The following is a 21,989-nucleotide window of genomic DNA, read 5'->3' on the forward strand; positions in this document are numbered from 1 at the left end:
ACAGGATCCTGGTACATTTAATAAAATATAGAATATTGTTACAGATAACTGTCCCCACTGACAACAATAGGAATTCTGCCTTTTTGTTGTTGATGTTTATGTTTGCAATTCTCTGAATTAGAGTCTGTAGCGTTCACAAATCCAGCCTCAAATTCATATTTGTGTCAATTTCCCATCGCAGATATTTCTGAATTAGTCCTTAAGAAACATATTTTAGCACAGTCCAGATGGAAGTCCTTTTTTGAGCAGAGTTGAAAGGAAGCTCCCCAGGTCCTCGTCCTAAGAAAGAAAACCACAGCATTACGATAAAAGAAACATTTAGTAGAAAACGGAGCGGCAGATTTTTACTTTAAACACACCAACACAAACACTGGTGCACTGAACATGGTTTAAACACAAAGAAATAACCCCACACACAAATATGTCAGTGAGAGTTTGGTAGAATTACTTTGTCTTCTGATTGTTTTGCTTAGATACATCTTTTGGACTATTTGGTAACTGATGCAAAAAAATAAAAATAATTGTTTTTATTAATAAAAATAATAAGAAAATTAAAGTGTTGATCATGTTGCATCTTCTAAAATGTATTTTGTTACCCGTTGGAAGGGTCTTTCGTCACAGAATTTCATGATGTGTGGTTTCTATCCTTTGCTGACCACCCATCACATTTGTTCAACAAACTAACTCAGGACAGGAATTCAGGACATTTCAAATTGCAGTTATCGATAAGCTCAATGTGGATAATTCCTTTTAACAAAAACTGCACATTCACAGGTAAAGCCCACAGGTAATATCAACATTAGTGATATAAAGCTATAGTGTTTGAACAATTAATCTAACTGTGCACAGAAGGATAACAAGAAACATCCGTCACACGTCTTAGAGGCTCCACTTATTAAAACTTTTTGTTGATCTGACACAAAAAGTGCTTTGTTCTATGCTGTTTTAATATATCTACCAGGAAATAAGAGCTGACATTCTGAACTTAAGTCTCATGTTCTCTTAAACCCAAATCACTGACACTCAAATTTGCAAGATGCTTTTTTTTTGAAGGAAATTGAGAGACTGAAATAAACGTGTGTTTTATTTTGCCCTTTCTACTTTGCATGAAACACACAAAGTCACAGAAACCGCTGTCCCTCCATTATGCTGTGACTGACAACAGGCAGGTTTCCCCACCTTCTGCTTTCACCGTATTCACGGTGTCATAGCCCTTACTCTCGTATGGTCCACCCACACCAGTGCTTTCACTTCATGTAGCCGATCAGACCTCCACTCACTGTGGAACTGTGTGGACTGTGTGGGCATCAAACCGTTAAACTGACACCCCTCCTTGGTGTTGTGGTCAGACCAGATTTTACCTGAAACATTTACAGTACACGAGGGCTGTGACGAAAGGAATCTAGAAAAGGAAATAGTGTTACATTGTAATCTTAACCTCAAGCATTATTTTTGCACTTATTGCCATGGAGGTGCAGCCCTCCATCTCTGCTGCTTGTTTTATTCAACCTCACATTTATGTCTTCATGATAAAAATACAAGAAACTGGTGGATTTCAGGCCCTTGTTATTTGCAATCAGTAGTGAAGGTCTTGCCAATTTTATTTCAAAGAGCTTTAGCTTTTTGCTGTACTCAGTGTTTTTGAACAGATATACATTTTTTGATGGCTGTATTATGAAACATGCAAACAAAATTAAATAAACTTTTTAACACAGGAAATTATTGAGTCAAATGAAAAAGTAGAAAAAGAAAAATCTAAATAACAAGGCCCTTTATTTACTATACCTAAACTTCACTCTGAATTTAAAAAAAAAAAAAAAGCTTTTATGTATGTCGCTCCCTATATGGGAAACTTTATATAAAACAACATAAACTTACAGTCGCAGGTTTCTTTGGGCATATTTAAAGCTTTACTGCAGTAGCCATACATCAATGTTTGTCAATGTCTCTCTGTCAATGTCAGGGCGAGAGGTGGTTTAACGGTTGCTGTCTTTTTTTTGGGGTGCTTTCAGCTTATCCCATGAGTTCAGGGTCACCACAGCGGTTGATTTGGCACAGTTTTTATGCTGGAGGTTGCTGTGTATTTAGTACATTTTTCGGTTTATATTTATTTATTTAATTTGTACTTCTGTCATCATTTTATTTTATTTTTTATAAGAATAGATCTGTAGTTAGATTTGTTTTATGTTGCTGTATGTTGTCTGAATCTTTGTGGTGCTCCCTCTCTTGGCCAGGACAATTGCAAAAGAGATGTTTTAAACTTAATGGGTTTCAGTAAGTTTATCTCAACATTCCCAAAATTAAGGAATAGTGTTATACTCAAATTAAATGGTAAATGGTCTGCACTTATATAGCGCTTTTCTACCTATTGGCACTCAAAGTGCTTTACACTGCTTCCTTTTCACCCATTCACACTCACAATCACACACACACTCATACACCAGTGGGGGAGCTGCTATGCAGCTGGCCAACACTCACCGGGAGCAACTAAGTTGGGGTTCAGTGTCTTGCTCAAGGACACTTCGACATGTGACCGAAGGAGCCGGGGATTGAACCAACAACTGTGAGATTGGTGAACCGCTCTACCTTCCTGCACCACAGTCGCTTTTTAAATAAGTATTCAAGCAAATTAAAGCAAACCCAAATTTGAATTATCAAATTATTGCTGCAACAAAATCAGTTACTATCATCTGCAAATTATTATTATTATTTTTTTTTGTGATTTGGATAGCTCACATATATATGTGAGCTATCCAAATGTACAAACATTACCTGCAAACAAACAAACCTATGTACAAAAAAGGCATGATAATGGGCCTAGCACTGAGCCTTGTGGAACCCCACAAGTAATTTTCAGAATCTGTGAACTAATATTTATTTAAACATACTGCATGAAGGCTCTTTTCCAGGTAACTACTATGCCCCTCTTCCATTATTAATTTCCTTCGTAGTGGCTCATGGTCAATGGTATCAAAAGCTTTGATCTAATTTCTAATGCATTTATTTTTTCTACAGACTTAACTAGTAATTCAGAAGTAGTCCTACGAGGTCTTAACCAATTTTTCTTTTACAGAGTACGTTGTATTCTGTAATGATACGGCGGCTGTAGCTCAGTTGGTGCTGTAGTTGTCCACAAATAACGGGGTCAGTGGTTCAACTCCTGGTCCCTCCTGACTATGTGTCGAAGTGTCCTTGGACAAAATAGACTGAAACCTAAGTTTCTTGTGGTGGGTCAAGTGAGCACCTTGTATGGCAGCCACCATCATGTGTCATTGTAAAGCACTTTTCATAAAAGCGCCATATAAGCAGACCAAAATAATTTAATTGTAAAAAAAACTATTTTTGCAATACTAAACTGTAGGTACTTAGTTATAAGTGTTTTTTATTTTACTGGCAAATGTTCCGGTTTTTACCCGTTTCCTATTCAAGTTTTGTGAAAAACACATGAGACCGATGTAAACAGCTTCCTGACTGTTTAGAGTCGGCATTTAAAAAAACTAAATGGCAGCTTTGCCTTTTGAAAATTGTTTGCTTTTAATTTGCACTGAAGGAAAGGCAGCTGAGAAACATATTGTTAGAACAAACAATTTGAGCAGTGATAAATCCAACTAAAATATTATATACTGTATGTAATTTCATACATTGTTTTTGTTTTTATTTCAAATGATAGAACAGCTGCATATAATGCTGTAGGAGAGTTGTGTTTAAATGACATTGCAAAAAAACCTTTTCCCTCTCCATGTATGAAACAAAAAGTTATAGATCTGATGTTCTTTATGAAGCTGGGATCAAAGCGCACAGAGGGTTTCACCCTGTTAGCATTTCTAAATACATGCAGGATGCAACACAGTGTTTAGCACTGTAACAAACTAAAAGTCTGTCTAGGAAGCGTCAATCATTAACACTATTATCCTGCAAGCAGTGCTTCACTTCAACTTTGATTCTGAGACAGTCAATAAATGCAATTCCATGACTCATTTGATGATCAACGGGAATGATGGTCCACTTGACTGTTTAATATACCTACAAAGGGGTGGTTAATAAAGCAACCCCTTTGCTCTGTCCTCTCAGAAATCGCACATTGATTGCACCCGACTAATACCGGAGATTTATTTAATCCCAGCGACTAAGCTGGATCTATACAGCAGATAAAACAGATGTGTGGACTGAGCAAATAAAAAGTCTATTTAGAAAGTAAACGAACTCAGTGTTAGACAGACAATAGACATGTTTTACCTGATAGCTCCAGGAAAGTAGAAGGACTTTGGTGTTAGTATCTTCAGCAGAGGAGGAGACTTTGATGACGATAGACTCCACAATCACAGTGCCATCAGGGAGGTGCTGGATACTGTAACCTTTCAACACACTGAATCATAGAGATGCATTGAGAATGGCTCATAACAGAGATATTACATGTCACTAAATGTAGCGGACAGAAAAGGTTTTACAGAAATTGTATACGTAGGTTAAACAGCTCATCACAAGCAGCTAAAGCTCTAAAATCCAAATTGTCAAGCAACAGAAATTATAAACATTGCATCCAGCTCAAGTTTATTCCAAATATACCTAAAGACATTAAAGGAAACAAGAAAGAGCATTTGAAAATACAAATTTGGAAACTAAAACTACTGATGCGTTTTCAAAGGAGAGAGGCAAAACGAGTGGATGGTGTACAAATGCATAATAGCTGTTATTCTAATCAACGCTGAAGCCCCAGTAACCTTCCTCTTCCTCACCTCTTGAGGTGTGTGTAGATTCTGTGGAGTGTGTCAGAATCACTGTGCGGGTCGTGGAGCTGCACGCGGCAGGTGAACCGTAACTGATGTTCGTTAAGGCCCAGCTCTTTCAGGGCCTGCTCCGACGACACCAGCTTCAAGCTCTGTGTTCAAGATAAATTAATTATGACATCCCACCAAGTCAGCTATGAATGAGTCGCAGCAGTATTAAAAAATTCAATCAAAAAGGAGTAACACATTTCATTAAAGGTTTTTGATAACAGTGCACTTACATTTTCTTTCATGATCAGGGTTCCATGCATGGTGCGAGGCTTTTTGGGATCAGGCAGAGGCCCTGCAACATAAGTTGGTTTGTACAAACATGGTTAGGAACATAAATAAAAAAACTACATAAAACACACACAGATTTGAAGCTGGAAAGCTTGTTAGAACAGCTGTATATGAAACACTATGGTTCACCAAAAACAAGCATGACGACTTCTCGTAGATTTAAATCTCGACCGTTTCCAATTAAAATCTTTACCACTTCATCATTTGCGTAAATGCTGTTCTCACGGGAGCAATGAAGGTTTTTCATATTGTTCATGTTAAAAATACATCATCAAAAATATGAACATTAATGGCAGCCATAATGTTTTATTTTATGTTTTATTAATCTTAATCTGATACCATTCTTAAAGTCATCACCACATCTGTGGTAACAGATGTGCAAGAACCCAAACCACACCTGCATTTATATTATTATCAGATTGCCACAGAAATGAAATACATTAACAGTGTGACAAGAGCAAACATAAAAGGGAAAGTCTTTTTTCATATCTTGAGGAACCTGGAAACTAGAAAAAAAATAAAAAGTAGGCATTAAACAATAGTTATGTACTGCACTGATGAATGTAACTTCCTCTGATTTTTTATTTTTTTTTAAAGTCCTATGGGCTCACATTTATCTGTATATAAAATCTAGGTCATGATATTTCGGTGGTTAGGGGCAAGATAACACACCATGTAAAGAATGCTAAAGAACCACTCCAATAAAAACAACAGAAATCAAAATGTCAGGTCAATCAAACAGCATTCTGAAACTGTGTAGGCCCCCTGTACTTTATTATTTGGCCTTTACAGCCTTTAATGTACGTTACTGTATGTGAAAATCGGTCGCTAGAATTGTGTGTGTTCAGCCTTGACACACACTGTACGAACTCAGAGCCACCACCAACGATCCCAAATTTATCTTCATAAATTTGCCTTACACAGATGAAGATGGTACAGTAGAATAAAGGAAGAATAATAATAACACAAATGGACGACTAGTAAACCAATCTCTCGGTTTTTTTATACACACACATATACATACAGTATAAGCAGCTTGGAAAACTACTCCTTTAAACCAGTATTACCACAGTTTACTATGCCCTTGGCTGTACAGGGTTTCTAACTGGTGAACAGGACTTACCTCCTAGTGCCATCTCCCTCTTGAGCAGGTTGAGTGAGATATCCACAGGCACATTGGGGTTTGTCGTCACAGTCACAGTCTCTCCATTAGCTGGCATATAGCAGTCGATGCCTGCCATTTCAAAACAAAAGCCCCCATGTTATAACTGTCAATATGCACACGTTACAATTATTCTTAATGAGCCGACATTAGTGATATGTAGATCTATAGTTCTGTCTAGCGCTGTGGATGGAATTGCACTTACTGAACTCTTGTTCAATCTTGCCCTTGAGAAACTCCATTTTCACTGCTTCCCCGTGTACCAGCAGCATGTTGCGAGGCTCTGCCATTCGAATAAGCTGCATGATGCCTTTAGCATCAGCATGGGCACTAAAGGACATGTACTCCACCTGTAGCTTCACATCCAACTGTAATAACCCCCAAAAAAAAAAGAAAAAGTCAGTGATAATTTACACATTGGTTTTAATGCTTTTTCCTCATTTTCACTAGTTTGCTTGCCTGAAATTATTCATTATGCTAAGCTAAGCTAACCTGGGAGGCTTTTTTTGACCAGTTGTTGCTGCTTGTACTATTCTTCTCTGCAATCTCCTGAGAGACAATGTTCTACATGCAATACACCGAAAACATTTCCATATGTACTTGATTGGAGCTGTTGTTAGAAGAAGCCTTGCTAAGGAAGCTAACCAATAACTTGGTGACAAACCAACTGCAGTTCAGTCAGGAACATGGAAGTAAAACTAAATTCCAAATGACAGAGATACAACCCACTGAATACAAGTATGATCCCATAACTTACATAAATGGTGTTGAAATTAAAATGTGATTTAAAAGAAATGGTTAAAATCGTACTGTTGCTCTCCCTTCCATCTCCAGTTTCCTCTGACCGTTTAGGATCTTATGACCAATAGTTCCTTGCACACAATACCCAGGCATGATTACCTAAAAAAGAAGAATTTGTTGTTTATCAAGTATCATTTTTTTTTAACCAAAAACCCTCTGCTACTTCCTTATGAGACTCACCATATTCTTCTCATTGCCTGCCCATTTCTTGAAGATCTGCAAAGACTGCCCAGCATGCAGCATACCCGGTGTGGCAAACACCACCTGAAAGTGCACAGATTTTTCTTTTTCACTGCAATCCGAACTTTTAACCCAAAACTTTTTGCCGAACATGTGCACAGTCCTCACCATGGGTCCAGGATTGTCAGCATAGGAGCGATCAAAAGCCTTGATATGCTTAAACTCAAACATATTTCTCTGCACAAAGGTTTTACGAATCTTCTGGTTGGTCCACGTTATGAAAAGCTTGTAGTAATGATTCGCCTTTTCCGTCAGCCCAGTGGAGAAGTAAATTGGGGCCTTCAGGTTCATTCTCTCCCTATGTGGTGAGAGGAGGCAATCAGCGCGTCCAGTGAGAAAGTTCATATCTTACCATTATTCTATCAAGTATAATAAAATGAATACAGCTATTTTATGTAGCTGCTTTTTAGTCCGGACAATTTATGACCTTTTTGCGTTATAATCATGTGTAATCTCTCCCATTTGAAAGGATTTTTTAAATTGAACAATTACTACCAAGAAAAATGGCCTTCGTCCGACATCGCTCAGACAGGGGAGAGACAGCGATTATCTCCACGCGTCACTGTCTTTCCTCTTGTTTCTAACAACTCACAACTCTTATTCTGTGAAGAATAACCTTACCAAAATGTTTCCAACAGGATGCAGAGTTCCTGCGCTCTCCCAAGGGCAAAAACTGGAATAAGAACCTTAAAGGGTCATAAAAAAAAGTTAAATAAATACATGCAAATTAGGGCTGCCAACTGATTAATAACTAACTAATTAATAACAGTTTAACAGCCTTCACTAAACCTGCCCCCCCCCCCCCCTCCCCCTACCAGCTTAACCAGTGAACCACATCAGATGGAGAAGAAAAAAGGATCAGCGAGTGACAGTGACCGATTTCTGAAATCATTCTAAAATGCACACAGCAATTATTATCAGGACTATTTTGGATTTTATGTCGATAATAGGATAGGGGATATATTACGTCTCTGTGACTTTGCTGTTGTATTTTCACTTACTAGTACCTTTATTGGGTACACCAAGTTAGTTCCATCAGTACCCTGTATCCATTCCTGTGTTGATAATGGTATTACATTTTTACCTTTCCTCCTCTTTCTATGGATTCATGCACTTTCTTCAAAAAGTCCCTCTCTCTGCATCTCTTTGAGTCACGGATGGTGGTGGCATACGTTGACTCTGAGATGAGGATGTCTGGGCGGCACTTATCGATCCACGCAGCGCTATAAATATATGACCAAAGGATAAAAGGACTATGTTATGTGGGCACAAACTCCAGCAGATAACCATTAAAGACAGAAAATGGCACTTACCCTAAATGCCTGTCCGGTGTCATGTTATAGTCCCCCTAAAAATGAAGAAACATCAATCAGAGATTTCAGCTGTCAGATTCATTTACCCTGACAAAGGGCAGATGTGTGTTCACTCACAGTGTAGACCACAGAGTCTGATCCCACTTTGATTTGCACCATGGCAGCTCCCAGGACATGGCCTGCATAGTACGCCTTGATCTCCAACTCATCATCCACCTGCCAGCACCACAACAAAAACAACTTGATTTGCCATCAAAAGAGACAAGCAACTGGAGCAGAAATGATGACTCAGATGGAAATCTACACTGCACCTGGACAGTTTGGTGGAGGTTCAAAGGAACCACTTTCTTCATGCAGTCCTTGATCATCTGCGAGGTGAAGAAGTTGGTCTCTCCCTTTTTGTCCACAGTGATCTTCCGGAAATCCTCCAGCAAAATGGGACAGATTGCCTTGGTAGGATGGGTCATATATATGGGTCCATCATAGCCCACCATCTCACTCATGTAAGGCAGAGCACCACAGTGGTCCAAGTGAAAATGGCTGGGAAAGTACAAAGTGTATGCTAGTAAAAACACAGATATTTATTTAGGTATTTTATGGATATGAACAAGATAGTGACAACACGTTACACTGTGGCCATTTAGACAACAGACCTGATGATCACACAGTCCAAAAAGTCTGTCAGACGTCCATTCTGGGTTATATATGAAAAGTCGGGGAAACGTCTCTGGAATGAAAATAAATATTTGCATTTAACAGGAACAAAACTGAAAATTCTTCATTAGGTCCAAAACACATGACTCACAATATAAAATTAACTTTTTTTTTTTTTATCTTATGACTGTGGTACAATTTTATAAAATTTGTGTCAATAAACCCATACTCAAATTCTTTTAATTCACACTTATCTACAGGAGGAGAGCTTCTGCGAGGTTTGATTTAATGTTTTGGTCAAAAATACTGGATAAACCATGTGGGAATGCGTCCATTTATAATCAATTTAGATTCCCCACATTCAGTGGCTCAAATGTATTTGGACACTAGGCTGCTCAGCTGTTTAATGGCCAGGTATTTTGTTAGTTACAAATTTTTTTGTATTTTATTCTGTCCTTTCGGCTTGTCCCGCGAGTTCACGGTCGCCACAACGGATCATTGTCCGCATGATGATTTGGCACAGTTCTTACGCCGGATGCCCTTCCTGATGCAACCCTTCCCTAATTTCTACCAGGCTTGGACCAGCACTGCACAGCTGGAGATGGGAAGGGGCTATTGGAGGTTCAGTGTCTTGCCCGGAGACACTTCGACATATAGCCAGGACCAGGAATCAAACCACCGATGGCCCGCAGACGACTGCCTTACCAACTGAGAGTGTGTGTTAATTTCGAGTAAGGAGATTAAAGCTCTACGGTTGATTTCAAGTGTTACATTTGGAATTTGTTGCCATTCACTGTCAACAAGAAGTCCAAATGAATAAAACTGCAAATAAAGCAAGCCAGCATTAAGATGAACAATCTAAACTAATCCATCAGAGTGAGAGCTTCAATATCAGAAATTGCAATTTGTCTCTTTGTTCAAAAGAAAAACCCCACTGGTGAACACTAAAAGGCCTAAAAGACCACGGACAACAACTGTGGTGGATGACAGGAAATTTCTTTCCTTGGTGAAGATAAAATCCTCCTTTTAACAGCAAATTATCTTTCCAACGCTTCTTTATTTTACTTACATCATCATTGTATCCCATGTGCATACCACAGTCGAGCATGATATTTTTTCCTCCAATCGAGACCAGAATGCAGCTGCGGCCAACATCCTGTCCAGCACCTTGGAGAGAGAGAAAATTAGGTTGCGACACTGTATAAAAATACATAAAAAGACCACAGGTTTAGCCAGTACGGCTAACGAGCAGATGCTAAACAGTAAGGGGTAACATTTGCAAGCTGATTGTCAGACTGCAATAACAGAAATTACTCGTTAATACTTAGTGCAAAAAGTGAATAGTTAAAAGTTTTGAAGCTAACGTACAGCTATTGTTACAGTTACTGTTGACGGAACTAGCCTAACGTTGTAGCTTGGTAGCTACTGTGAAGTACTCACCCAGTGGTGTTACTTTTATTTCAGGCATGTTTTCTCATCAGTGCAGGCTCCTTTTGTAGTCAAATAAGTGACACATAGAAAGCCCAACCAGTACGTCTGCTTCTGATAATTAACCCTTATTTACAGAGAAAAGTTTATTGTCTAAGCTATTGTATACATGTGGACCACTACACTAACCGTGGTTTGTTAGCGCCGCTGAAAAACCCTAACCCTAACCCATTGTGCAAACATCCGGTTTGTGCATTCAAAATAAAATGTTACAAAAAATTCATATAAACATAGGGTTTTGAGTGAAATCTATCCATTTATTCTAGTGCTGTAAAAACGATTTTACTTTACGTGAGCATTACTTTGTACATTGCAAATTTTACATTATACACGGAGTTAATGTGCAGATCAATACAAATCGTAATCAGTTAATACTTTTTTCAATCAATATTAAATTACCGCCATTAACAGCTGAAATGAGTCATACCAACACCTAAGCATCATTCTTCTGGAATGTGTGAATGTGGGTAGGGCGCCAGAAGAGGATGCAGTAAACCAGCAGGATCAACTCCCACCCTCCTACCCACCCACCTATGTGTGTCTTCTCTCTTCTAGTACTTAAATCATATTTTTATGTTGATACTTACGTACCTTTATTTAACGCTAGGTAAAAACATATATGAAGCACTTGTATCGTTTGCAATTTTATCCCACAGTAGCCAATTATTGCAGTAGACCTTCGTGATGTCTAAAGCAAAGCGCTTTTATTTCGAAGTCATTTCCGGCATTTCCCTGCTCGGGTCTGCGCAGTAGAGCGGATGGGCGCAGGAATAACCTGTCGTTTCAGGCGGATTAAGAGAAATGCTTATTGAATTTCCTTTCACTTTTAGGTTTTAGGTAATGTATTTGTCGTTTGCGTTCGTTTAGCCCCTGCTGCAGTGGTAATTGGCGTTACATACATTTTGCTCATTCATCCGGATTGGTTTGTACAGTCGACAGTACTTCCTGAGAGGAAACCATGGCAGGTTCTGTGACTGCAGAAGAGCAGAAATTCTGCTTAAAGGAGGTGCTCGACACTTTCAAGTTGTGTTTGACGGAAAATAAAGAAGTTTATCTTGAACATTACGTCGCTGGTTGGCGTGGACTTGTAAAGTAAGTACCTTAGGTCAAATCTTTGGATCATTGGTAGTATTACATTTTTAATTTTTTTCCTGTATGAACTGTATGACAACGTTGCCATATTGTAGAGAAATTACATTTAGCCCATAGGCCCCCACTAAAACCCACTACTCTCAGTTTCAGTTTTACAGGCCAACATAAACCAACAAACATTAAGTAACTAATGACATTAAGCACGTGACAAAACAGGCACGTGTACAGTTGTGGCCCTAATACAGAAGGCTTTTAGAAAAGGGGTATTGTCAATAAATCCATTTTAAAGAAGACATTTATTAACAGACTTTCTATTTGAATAGGTTTCTTAACAGCTTGGGGAGCATCTTTGGCTTCATTTCTAAGGATGCTGTTAACAAGATCCAGATCCTGGTCACTTACCTGAATGGTGAGAACGGGTCTCAGTACGTCACCGTCCAGTCAATGGTAAAATACGAGCTGGACAATGAACTTGTGGACATTACCAGGCGTGGCAGCCACCCGGAGTCAGGCTGTCGTACTCTGCTGAGGCTTCACCGGGCACTCAGGTGGCTGGAGCTCTTCCTGGAGCGCCTTCGCACCAGTAGCGAGGACAGCAAGACATCCGTCATGTGTGCAGAGGCCTACAACGAATCCCTCGCCAAGCACCACCCTTGGGTGATCCGTAAGGCTGCGGGCATGGCGTTCTGCGTGCTTCCTGGGCGCCCTGCTTTCTTTGAAGTGATGAATGTAAGCCCTCCAGAGCAGGTCGTGCCCATGCTGGGAGAAGCCATACCTCTAATCTCTGAGGTGTATCAGGTCACAGAAGGACTTTATGCTCAACATAACTTGCTTGATTTACCATAGAGATCAAGTAAAGCTATTCCTCACCACTACATTCATGAGCTGATTAAAATGTAGAATTTGGTTCGGCCACTTCTGTTTGGTGATTTAAGGGTTGTGTATTATCTGTACAGTGTTTGGCATCATCATTTCTCAGACACTAATCGGGGCCTATGGTATTACCAGTTTTTATACTACTGCTAATTAGAACGTTGCATTTTAATACTTATCATAATGCAGGTGGTCTTTTTATTACAGCTCTGCTTGCAACAGAGCTCAATAATCACTGAATTTTATTTGAAATAAGTCAATTTTTCATTATTTAGAACAAAAGTTGCAGTAGTTAGTTGATTAATCAATTAGTAAAAAAGAAATCAGTAACAATGTTTTCAAGGTTTTAGGTCCACATGTAATAACTTACATTTTTTTATTGGTATCACCCAATGATAACTGGGTAGGGGAGTTTTGACAAGAATTTTATTGAAATATGTATTTACCTTATGTCGTCTTACAGTTTTCTTGATATTTATTTATTTTTTTGTCTGTGTGCCAGAGAGATGCTTGTATGATGCTATAATAATAGGATCATTAGTTCAGGTTCATAGTCAAAAAATAAAACATCTATGCTCCAGTGTGAATTGTTCTCTCAGCTATAATGTGATTGGACATTGGGTGAAACTACTAGATATAGGTATAAAAGTGAAACCTACTCAAATAGCATGAAATGTAAGTGATGGAAAGATGTTGGTCCTAAATTTTAGAATTTAATAGAAGAACCAATGCTTCACAGTACTATAACAAATCAAATACTAATGTATATAAATGATGGAAAAAAAGTTCTTATTAGACTCAGAGTAAGCACACTGTATATAATTCATGCAAGCTTTCATTGAATGTAGAAATTACTACATGCGTTTCCAGCTAATGTACAGGCACATGGGTAAAGTGGTTATCTCTGCTGCCTGACAGCTAGAGGGTCTCCAGTTCAAATCTAAGTGTAGCTTTCTGTGGGGGGATTGCACGTTGTCCCTGTGCTTGCATGGGTTTCTTCTGGGTGCTCTGATTTCCTCCCACAGTCCAAAGACATGGATGTTAGGTTACTGGTGACTCTCTAAACTGCCAATAGGCGTGAATGTGAGTGTGTTTGTGTCGGCCATTAGATAGACTGGAGACCTGTCCTGGTTGTACCCTGCCTCTCGTCCACTGACAGCTGGAATAGACTCCAGAACTTTGTAGTATTTTAAAAGAATATACTTCACTGTATATTATGCACTGTATATTTCTGAATTCAGAAAGAAATTATAAACTTGTATCTCAATAAAGACATTTCCACTTGGTCGATTATTGATTATTAATTTAAAATTTTTGTCCAATGGCTTTTTTATCTGTTATCTATTCTAGTACACGAGGAAGTAAGTGACCTTTGAACATGTCATGTTATTAAAATTGTCTAATTTTTATAATTCTATGCTGAGTGAGTTTAGTCTCTAAAAGATTTAGTCATCCACACTTAGAATTTCAAAATCATGTAAAAAGTTCTCTCTTCAGATATGTTTTTTCTTCTGACCTTATTCAAACTTGTAGTATATAGAAGTACTAAAGCAGTACTTAAAGGAAAGAAACTATTGGTATTTCACCAACTTAAAACTTTTTTCCAAGTAACAAATGAAAGGCCACCTAATGTTTTTATGTTTGTGTTAAACAACTGTGTTCTGTCTGCTGAGGTTTAAGGGAAACATGAAGCTTAAAGAAGCTTAAAGAAAACTCTTACTTAATGTGTGTGGCTGCAGAATCATCCTGCCAACACAAGGGGGCTCCATGCCACTGACTTCAGGGTGTCGTCATGGCAACCATGCTGCCATAGTAACCAGTGACGCTGAAGAAATGGACTGAAAGTAGGAAACCGGGAGGAATGCGAGTAGAAAGTAATATGCAGAAACGATACTTTAACGCGTCAACCTGTAATTTAGATACAACAGTACGCGATATGCATATAAGGTTACAGAAAATATTAAGATAGCTTCTTAGCAGTATTATCTTCACTCTAATGGAGATTTTCTTCTTTCTTTTGCGAAGAGCTGAAACCAGGAAACGATTTGGAAACTTCACCTTTGGTTAACATTTGGTCAGCAATGCATTTAACCAGACCCAAGTCCTCCAAAGGACGAAGCAGACCTGCTCTAAACCACCCTCTCGATGCAGGTGACACCGACGGCATCCATAGGCCTCCCGTGTCTTCAGATTCTTCGGCGTTCTGCAGGCCGGACAGAAACTTCCGCTCCCCGTCCCAACCTATCACGTGGCAGGGCAGCCAGGAAGAGGTCCCGCACAATCGGCAGCGCTCTCCTGCTGCTCCACCACTGTCCTTAAACAAATACAAAGTCCTTCCATCCATAGGGAGGAGGCGGACAGAGGTTAATCCCGGGAGAAGCCTGGGTCAAAAAATGTCGAAGCTCAGCCTGTGTGATGATGCTATGCAGAAGCAGATTCAAAGTCATGTGGAGCCTGATGTCCTCCCAGCCCAGGCCAGCTGCTCTAAAGGGGGCAGAGGGGCTGAAGCTGTGTGGTCAAACCCATCCGATCCACCACCAACAGTGACCAAAGAAGATGGAGACAGGGCCAGTTTGCTCCTTGCTATCCGGGCACCGTGTGGTAGGAGGTTTCAGCAGCACTTTGAGCCTACAGACACTTTGTCGATGGTGAGAACCAGTGCAGAGGCTACGTTTGGAGCTATATTTAGAGATTCCTACATTGAAACTATGGATGTGCCCCGCAGGAGCTTCAAAGAAATGGACATGACTTTGGCCCAGTGTGGCATCTTAGACAAGTCAGTGCTGTGCTTCTCTCAGAATGACGACAGTGAGATGGAACATGAGGAAGCTTAATTTACAGCAGTTACTGGTTTCCAGTAGAAAGGTGGCTCTGTGGTATGTCCACCATCTTCCATCATTGTGCAGAAGGACATATGTACAATGACACTTCCATCCGCTTGTGCTCACCTTATATCGAAAGTTAAGATGTGTAAATACAAGTAAAGCTTTGTGGCATCACAACTAATGTAGGGCCAACTGTTGGCAAATACTCAATTTAAAAAGTGTAAAACAAATTGTGGAAGATTGAAGCCTCCAGGACACACAGTAAGAATGGACATTTCTGTTTAGTGGATACGATTTCTTTGACACTGTGAAATACTAACATATTTATACATTATAAACGTGCTTTTTAATGATATATTGTATCTCAAGTCCTGAAAATTGTTCATGTAACAAATCATCGAAAAAAAGAATCTATATATCTATTTAGCAAAATCCTCAAGTACTTTTCTTCCTAAGAACATAAAATTGTAACTTTTATTTAAATTGTGGTCAGTAGAATTCATTGTAATTGATTTTGGTAACCTGGCATATACCATTTCAGTCCCAGGGCAGTTCATTCACATATATCCTGTGTATATATCTGGCCTATGAGGACATTTAAAATATAATTGAAAGTTATTGCTTCCAGATAATCTGGTTTCACTCTGTGTTGGTTATGATGGAGCTGGCATTGGATACAGAAAGAAATATAGATCGTTGTACTTTTATATGGTTCGCTGACAAGTACAACAATAGGGTTTTTTGAAATTATCCCCATTTATGTCCATATATTTCTTTCTTGGTTGATGTTGCTACATGCCAAATAGTTTTCCATTAGGACGCAGAGGCACAATACAAGGAATGACCACACTTTACGTTAAGTTTTTACTTTACTACCTTACGTGTATTATATCAACATAAATGCATGTAAAGTTTTATTTTAGTAGAAATTTTTTAAATGTCAAGAGTCGCTTTATTTGAAAGGCATTGTACTGTTAAAATATCGGTGACATCTTGACAGCAAGAAAAGTCCAGGCGCATACAATAAAATGACTGAATTCCAGATTGAATCCACTGTCAGAATTATTTGTAGGTCCTGTTTAATTCTCCATGATGAGTCACGATGATGTGAAAAACCAGCACTCACCATGAGCAACTTGTCTATTTTGTTTTTAACACTGACGTGGCCAGAAAATTAGTGTTTGAAAAGGACTGACAGTTATAAACTGACTGGCTTTCAATATAAACTCAAGACAAAAGGTGCTCACTAGAAAATTTATTAAAACAGTAAAGTGCAGAGAATTTTCGTTTGAACAAATTGCATATTCCCTAATGTTTTTTTTTAAATAATTGCTTTGTTTTTTGGATTACCAGCCAAAATAAAATCAGGACGTTATTAACCAACTACCACTAGGCTGAAAAAGGCATTTATATAACGTCAGTGCTTCAAGTCCCTCAGAGACCTTTTCTCTCCCAATCTTAAAGCCATGCAAACAACAAGCCATGCAAACAGCAATGGATGAGACGCATGCTGATTTCACCACTTCTTATTAATAATTCACCCCAAATAATCACACACACACAGACACAACACAGCAAAACAACCGTAGTATTATCATCACCTATTTTAAACACTTTAGGAGCCAGTGGTTAGTTTATGGTATTTGTGAGACACAGCTTAAAGGCTTAAGGTGACTTTAGCAAGCACTCAGTATCAAACATATCAAATTAAATCCAAGTGAAAACACGGCCAAAGATGGCTGCTCTAAATCAAGTTTTGCATAGTCAACATTAGCACCTCACCTGTAAACAAAATGCAAACAAAAAAAAACCTTGAAAGAACGCAGGTAACATTTGAGGTAACACGTATTTCTAACTGCTTCATTACAGAGTAGTGCATTTAATTAGGCGTTCAGCTAATCAGCTTTTCCATTTCCTCAAGATTGTCAGTGTCAAGCTTTGTGATTCTTCTGTCTAAAAGAAAGAGAACAAAAAAAATAAGAAATAATTAGCATGCCAATATCTGCACTTTGATGCAATCGTAGTGGAAGAAACGGAAACGTACTGAAATGCATCTCAATCTGGTTGATGATAGCCATGCTGTGTTCGCTGTCGACCATATTGACAGCGAATCCTCTTCGGCCAAAGCGTCCCGTACGGCCGATGCGGTGAAGGTACGTCTCATTGTCAGCGTTTCCATCCACGTCCACAGGCAAGTCGAAGTTCACCACGAGCGACACCTGCTCCACATCAATGCCTGGCAATAACAGAAATGGATTTGGGACATTAATAGTTAAACCAGAACAAGAAGAGGGTGGAATTTTGAATGTTTGGATCTCTCACCTCTGGAACACACATTTGTTGTCACAAGCACTTTTTCCTTGCCATTCCTGAAGCGTTCAATGACAGCGGCTCTCTGCTCCACAGTCATCTCCCCGCTCAGCAGTGCGACCTTATGGCCCTCTTTGGTTAGGTGGGCAGCCAGCCAAGCAGCCATTTTACGAGTCTGGGGGGAAACCCCCCCCCCCCAAAAACACTTTTATAAAAACAGCTAACTGTTAAGCTAAAAGTTCATAATACTGTACCATCTTATATGTATCAATTATAAAGATTAGTTTATGTTTATTTAAACATGACCACTCACACACTACATCAAAAAAATGGGACTGATTCCCTTAAAAACGTAAGAACCGAAGACAATTTTCCCCGGTATAAGACTTTTATTTTTAGAACCACATGTCCATGAGCCTCAGCTGTTGCTTCTCTTTAGTGCTACTTAGCCAATGTCTGCATTCTAACATGCTAAAGTTGCTAAAACTGTTTGTAATCTGTCAATTGATTACAATTCAATAGTTTGACATGCGGAATTTGACAAAGTGGGACATTTGTAGTAGACATTTGTATTGACTCACATGGCAGAAGATCATGGCCTGTGCAATGGTAAGACTGCCATACAGATTACAGAGTGCTGTGAACTTGTCCTCTTTGTCCTTGCAGAGCACATAGAACTGCTTGATGGTGTCCAGAGTCTCTTCTTCGCGTTTCAGCTTGATGATATTTGGGTCGGGAACCACCTTCTCAGCAAACTTCCACACGGAGTCCTCGAAGGTTGCAGAAAAGAGGAGCATCTGACAGTCCTTGGTAAGCAGTCTGGGCCATCATGAAGAAAATAACCAAGGTTTAGTGAAAAAGGCAGAGAGAGAAAAGACATTTTATATTTACGTATTGATAGGTTTATCTGAAAGGAAGGCACCTGTGGATGCGGATGCTCTGGTCCCGATGGCCCTGTGTGGCGATCATCACATCGGCCTCATCCAGCACAAACATAGTAATCTTCTTGGGGTCGATGAGCTTGTACTTAGTGCACCAGTCGAGGACTGTGCCCGGGGTTCCAATGACCATCTGCTCCTGCAACTTGTTGCCCCGCTCCACTGAACAGAAAGCAAAAACTCATGCAGTGAAACTACATTTTCACTGCTTGAAATTACAATTATAGCCACGACCTTACTTTTGTTTCCTCGTACGGCATATGCCAGATTGACATCTGGACAAAACTGGCCCATTTGTTCGATGACTTGGCCAATCTGCAGAGCAAGCTCGTACGTTGGCGAGATGCACAGGCACTGAAAGAACCAATTTTTAAATGGCGAATCCATTTCAGGATCTGTAGCTTTATATGGACACTGGCTGGCTTTGCTGATCATATCTTATGCTTACCTGAGTACACTTATTGGCTGGGTTCACATGGCTGAGCATGGCCAGAGAAAAAGCAGCAGTTTTACCTGTGCCCGACTGTGACTGGGCGATCAGATTCTGAGGTCTGCAACCAGGCAAAACACACACATAGCATTTTTGACATTAATGACAAACGTACAATAGATAAGAGTACATTTATGAGGTGGAAGAACTTGTTGATAAGCAGAATGTTAATCGGCAACTACAGTCAATGGTCGATTTATTAAGTACACCTGCCCAATCACTGCAGAGTGCTGTATTGGATTGCATTAGATTGGTTTGAGATTGCATTTCATTGGTACAGGTGTACCTAATGAAGTGGCCACTGAGTGTTATTTCGTGACTAAAAATAAAAGAAAAATAAACTTACGGTTGTGCCAACATCATGGGCAAAGCATTCTCCTGGATTCTGGAGGGTCTGTTAAAGCCCATGCTGTACACACCCTTCAGCAGCTCAGGCTTCCTATGAGTCGCATGTTTGAGAAGGATAATAATTTAAGACAAATGTCTCTTTTGCAAATGTTTGGACACCCTTGGGCAAATTACATAATATTTTATAGTTTTTTTTTGAGTAAAATAAGTACATACAACCCTTGCAGCAAACGTGAAACTTTCAAATGCATATGTCACTGTGGTATGTGCAAATGTTTGGGCGCCATCCGTCTAGTGGGGCCCATTGCAGATGTCAAATCTTAGAATCTACGCTTACATTTTTGTAACAATACAGACCACAGATTCTGCTGTTAAATCATTCATACTCTGATTGCAGCTATAGATGATTAAATTATCTGGTAAGTTTTGGTTAATGTCACAAACAGGCTCTAAGCTGTGCAACACGTATCCCTGGGGCTGATAAATGAGCAGCTGTTCTGCCTCTGCTGAAGATGGGACCTTGGCATTGGTGTAAGACTCACGTAGCCAGACAACTTTATGATGCAATCTTCATCAGCAAGGCTGTCAAATTTAGCATAGAAAGTCACCTTGACATTTCTTCCTTAGTAGAAAAGGACGTGTCTTTCTTTTATAGTACGACTCTGTTCAGCCTTGCATGCAAATATGGGCCATCTGTCTGACCACAGCCTAACTGAAAACAGGAGTCGTTATCTTATACACATTCAGTTTATAGTCTGGATTTTTAAATTGATGAAATTGATGGATATCAATCAGGCTAAATGATCCACTTTATTGTTAAAAGCATAAACCATCAACTATAGGACTGAAGGCCTAACTAATGTGATGTCTCCGCTCAAGTCACAACTAAAAAAGAAAATATATTTGTACTTATAAAAACCTTCTACTTTAGATTATCTACTATGTTTGTCATACAGACTCACAGTCTCAGCTCCTCGAAGGTCTTCACGGAGTACAGGGGAGAGGTGGGGTCCCTCTGCAGAACCTCCACCTGGTTTCTGTTCCGCACCAGAGATCGACGGATCAGTTTGTTCAAGAGGGACTGCTCAGCCAGGTCCACTTTGTCCCCGTCTTTTCTGCAGCCTCCGTTTTCATTCTTCTCCGGCAAAATATTACCTGCCCAGGTGGAGAGAGACCACCAAAAACCACCATGAGTGGGCGGTAAACTTAAAACCTAGTTATTGGCGATATTAATAATAATTAAAAAACAAACAAACAAACAAGTTACCATTTATGTCTTCTGTCGCGGTAAGGGGGCCGTGCAATCGACTTACTTTTTTTGAGAAGTCAAACTAATCAGAGAAAATGTGGTTAGATCATATTATGGGCAAACAGCAAAGTGCGTGTTTCGCTGTCAAGCAGATAACATTAGCATGGGAAGCTAACATGCTAACCAACGACGGGCCAGCGGCCCCTCGGGGAAGTTGGACGTGACTTTTGGGCCAGGTCGCTCACCTTTTTTGACTTACCTTCATGGATGGAGTCGTAGCCTCCTGAACGTCCACGGCAAGCGCCCACGAGTCTTCGGACATTTTCAGGAATTACGGTTGTTTTCCTTGCGAGCCACTTTTTTTTTTTTTAGCAAAAAGTTTGATGCCAGCGTGGATAACGTGCGTGAATATGCAGTTTACGACGTGCCGCTGTCCCGAGAACCACCCGCAAACCGCTAGACCGCACCACTGATGCTGGATTCACAAGCATTGGAAATGTCGACTTTTTTTTTTTTTCACCTGATCCATCAGAAAGAAGCAGTGTATATTTTCCCACAGCTGGCAACCTGTTACATATTTTATAACTGAGCGCATGTATAATTCATTGGCGTGACGTGTAACAGAACTTTTAAGAAACCACTAATTGCTAATGTATTATTTTGATTATATAAAAGTTAATAATACAATCCATTTTCTCTCTTTGTTTGATAGTGTCTATGCAGATTACTTTTGTAATTACGTCACCGTTTTCTTGTTGCACCTGTTCAGCAGTTTTCTGTATAAAATGCAAAGACGACAAAGCGTTCAGTGGGGGTGTCTTTACATTTACGAGGTTGGTGTAGGACACTAAAGGCACCGTGGTATTCCCACCATGTTTGCAGCGTGAACCTGCTGACACACCCATCACTGATCTGCACCGAACCGCTACGTGCTAAGGTATTTCCCCATTTTATGTCAATGACCAATCCAATCTTTGTACAAACGCGTTAGAATAATTTACGCTAATATTACAGACGGTCTATTTTAAACTTACAGTGTAATTGTACTGTGTTATGTTGGATAAAATGTTAAATTATTTAGTTTCCTCGTAACACTTGTTGTTGTAGTGTCGTGTAATACTGAAAGTACCAAAGTTTCTT

The 21,989-nt window shown here is 39.5% G+C and overlaps 4 protein-coding genes across 4 annotated transcripts; 2 read left to right on the forward strand and 2 right to left on the reverse strand.

The window, feature by feature from the left end:
* Position 1: 1 nt before the first annotated feature.
* ints11 (integrator complex subunit 11) lies at positions 2-10,892 on the reverse strand. Its single transcript, XM_067526714.1, has 17 exons — positions 10,677-10,892; positions 10,306-10,403; positions 9,236-9,309; positions 8,894-9,122; positions 8,700-8,798; positions 8,583-8,617; positions 8,354-8,492; positions 7,891-7,955; positions 7,378-7,567; positions 7,210-7,293; positions 7,039-7,128; positions 6,434-6,596; positions 6,190-6,300; positions 5,009-5,070; positions 4,737-4,879; positions 4,237-4,366; positions 2-279 (listed from the first exon to the last, which is right to left on the reverse strand). Exons 1-17 carry the CDS (start codon positions 10,702-10,704, stop codon positions 214-216), a joined length of 1,806 nt encoding a protein of 601 aa, XP_067382815.1. The 5' UTR covers positions 10,705-10,892; the 3' UTR covers positions 2-213.
* A 548-nt stretch (positions 10,893-11,440) lies between these two features.
* Positions 11,441-13,977, forward strand: cptp (ceramide-1-phosphate transfer protein). The gene is made up of 2 exons (XM_067526720.1): positions 11,441-11,816; positions 12,140-13,977. The coding sequence occupies exons 1-2, from the start codon at positions 11,683-11,685 to the stop codon at positions 12,660-12,662; spliced, it is 657 nt and encodes a 218-aa protein (XP_067382821.1). The 5' UTR covers positions 11,441-11,682; the 3' UTR covers positions 12,663-13,977.
* A 430-nt stretch (positions 13,978-14,407) lies between these two features.
* On the forward strand, positions 14,408-16,557 carry ubxn10 (UBX domain protein 10). The gene has a single exon (XM_067526719.1). It carries the CDS (start codon positions 14,771-14,773, stop codon positions 15,521-15,523), a length of 753 nt encoding a protein of 250 aa, XP_067382820.1. The 5' UTR covers positions 14,408-14,770; the 3' UTR covers positions 15,524-16,557.
* Positions 16,558-16,782: 225 nt separating this feature from the next.
* Positions 16,783-21,765, reverse strand: ddx19a (DEAD-box helicase 19a). The gene is made up of 11 exons (XM_067526715.1): positions 21,109-21,765; positions 20,868-20,931; positions 20,563-20,755; positions 19,599-19,691; positions 19,211-19,313; positions 19,002-19,116; positions 18,747-18,924; positions 18,406-18,643; positions 17,837-17,999; positions 17,559-17,750; positions 16,783-17,467 (listed from the first exon to the last, which is right to left on the reverse strand). The coding sequence occupies exons 1-11, from the start codon at positions 21,169-21,171 to the stop codon at positions 17,406-17,408; spliced, it is 1,464 nt and encodes a 487-aa protein (XP_067382816.1). The 5' UTR covers positions 21,172-21,765; the 3' UTR covers positions 16,783-17,405.
* Between the last annotated feature and the right edge of the window lie 224 nt (positions 21,766-21,989).

Source organism: Channa argus, chromosome 13 (genome assembly GCF_033026475.1).
Source record: "Channa argus isolate prfri chromosome 13, Channa argus male v1.0, whole genome shotgun sequence".
In the NCBI taxonomy this organism is placed as follows: Eukaryota; Metazoa; Chordata; class Actinopteri; order Anabantiformes; family Channidae; genus Channa; species Channa argus.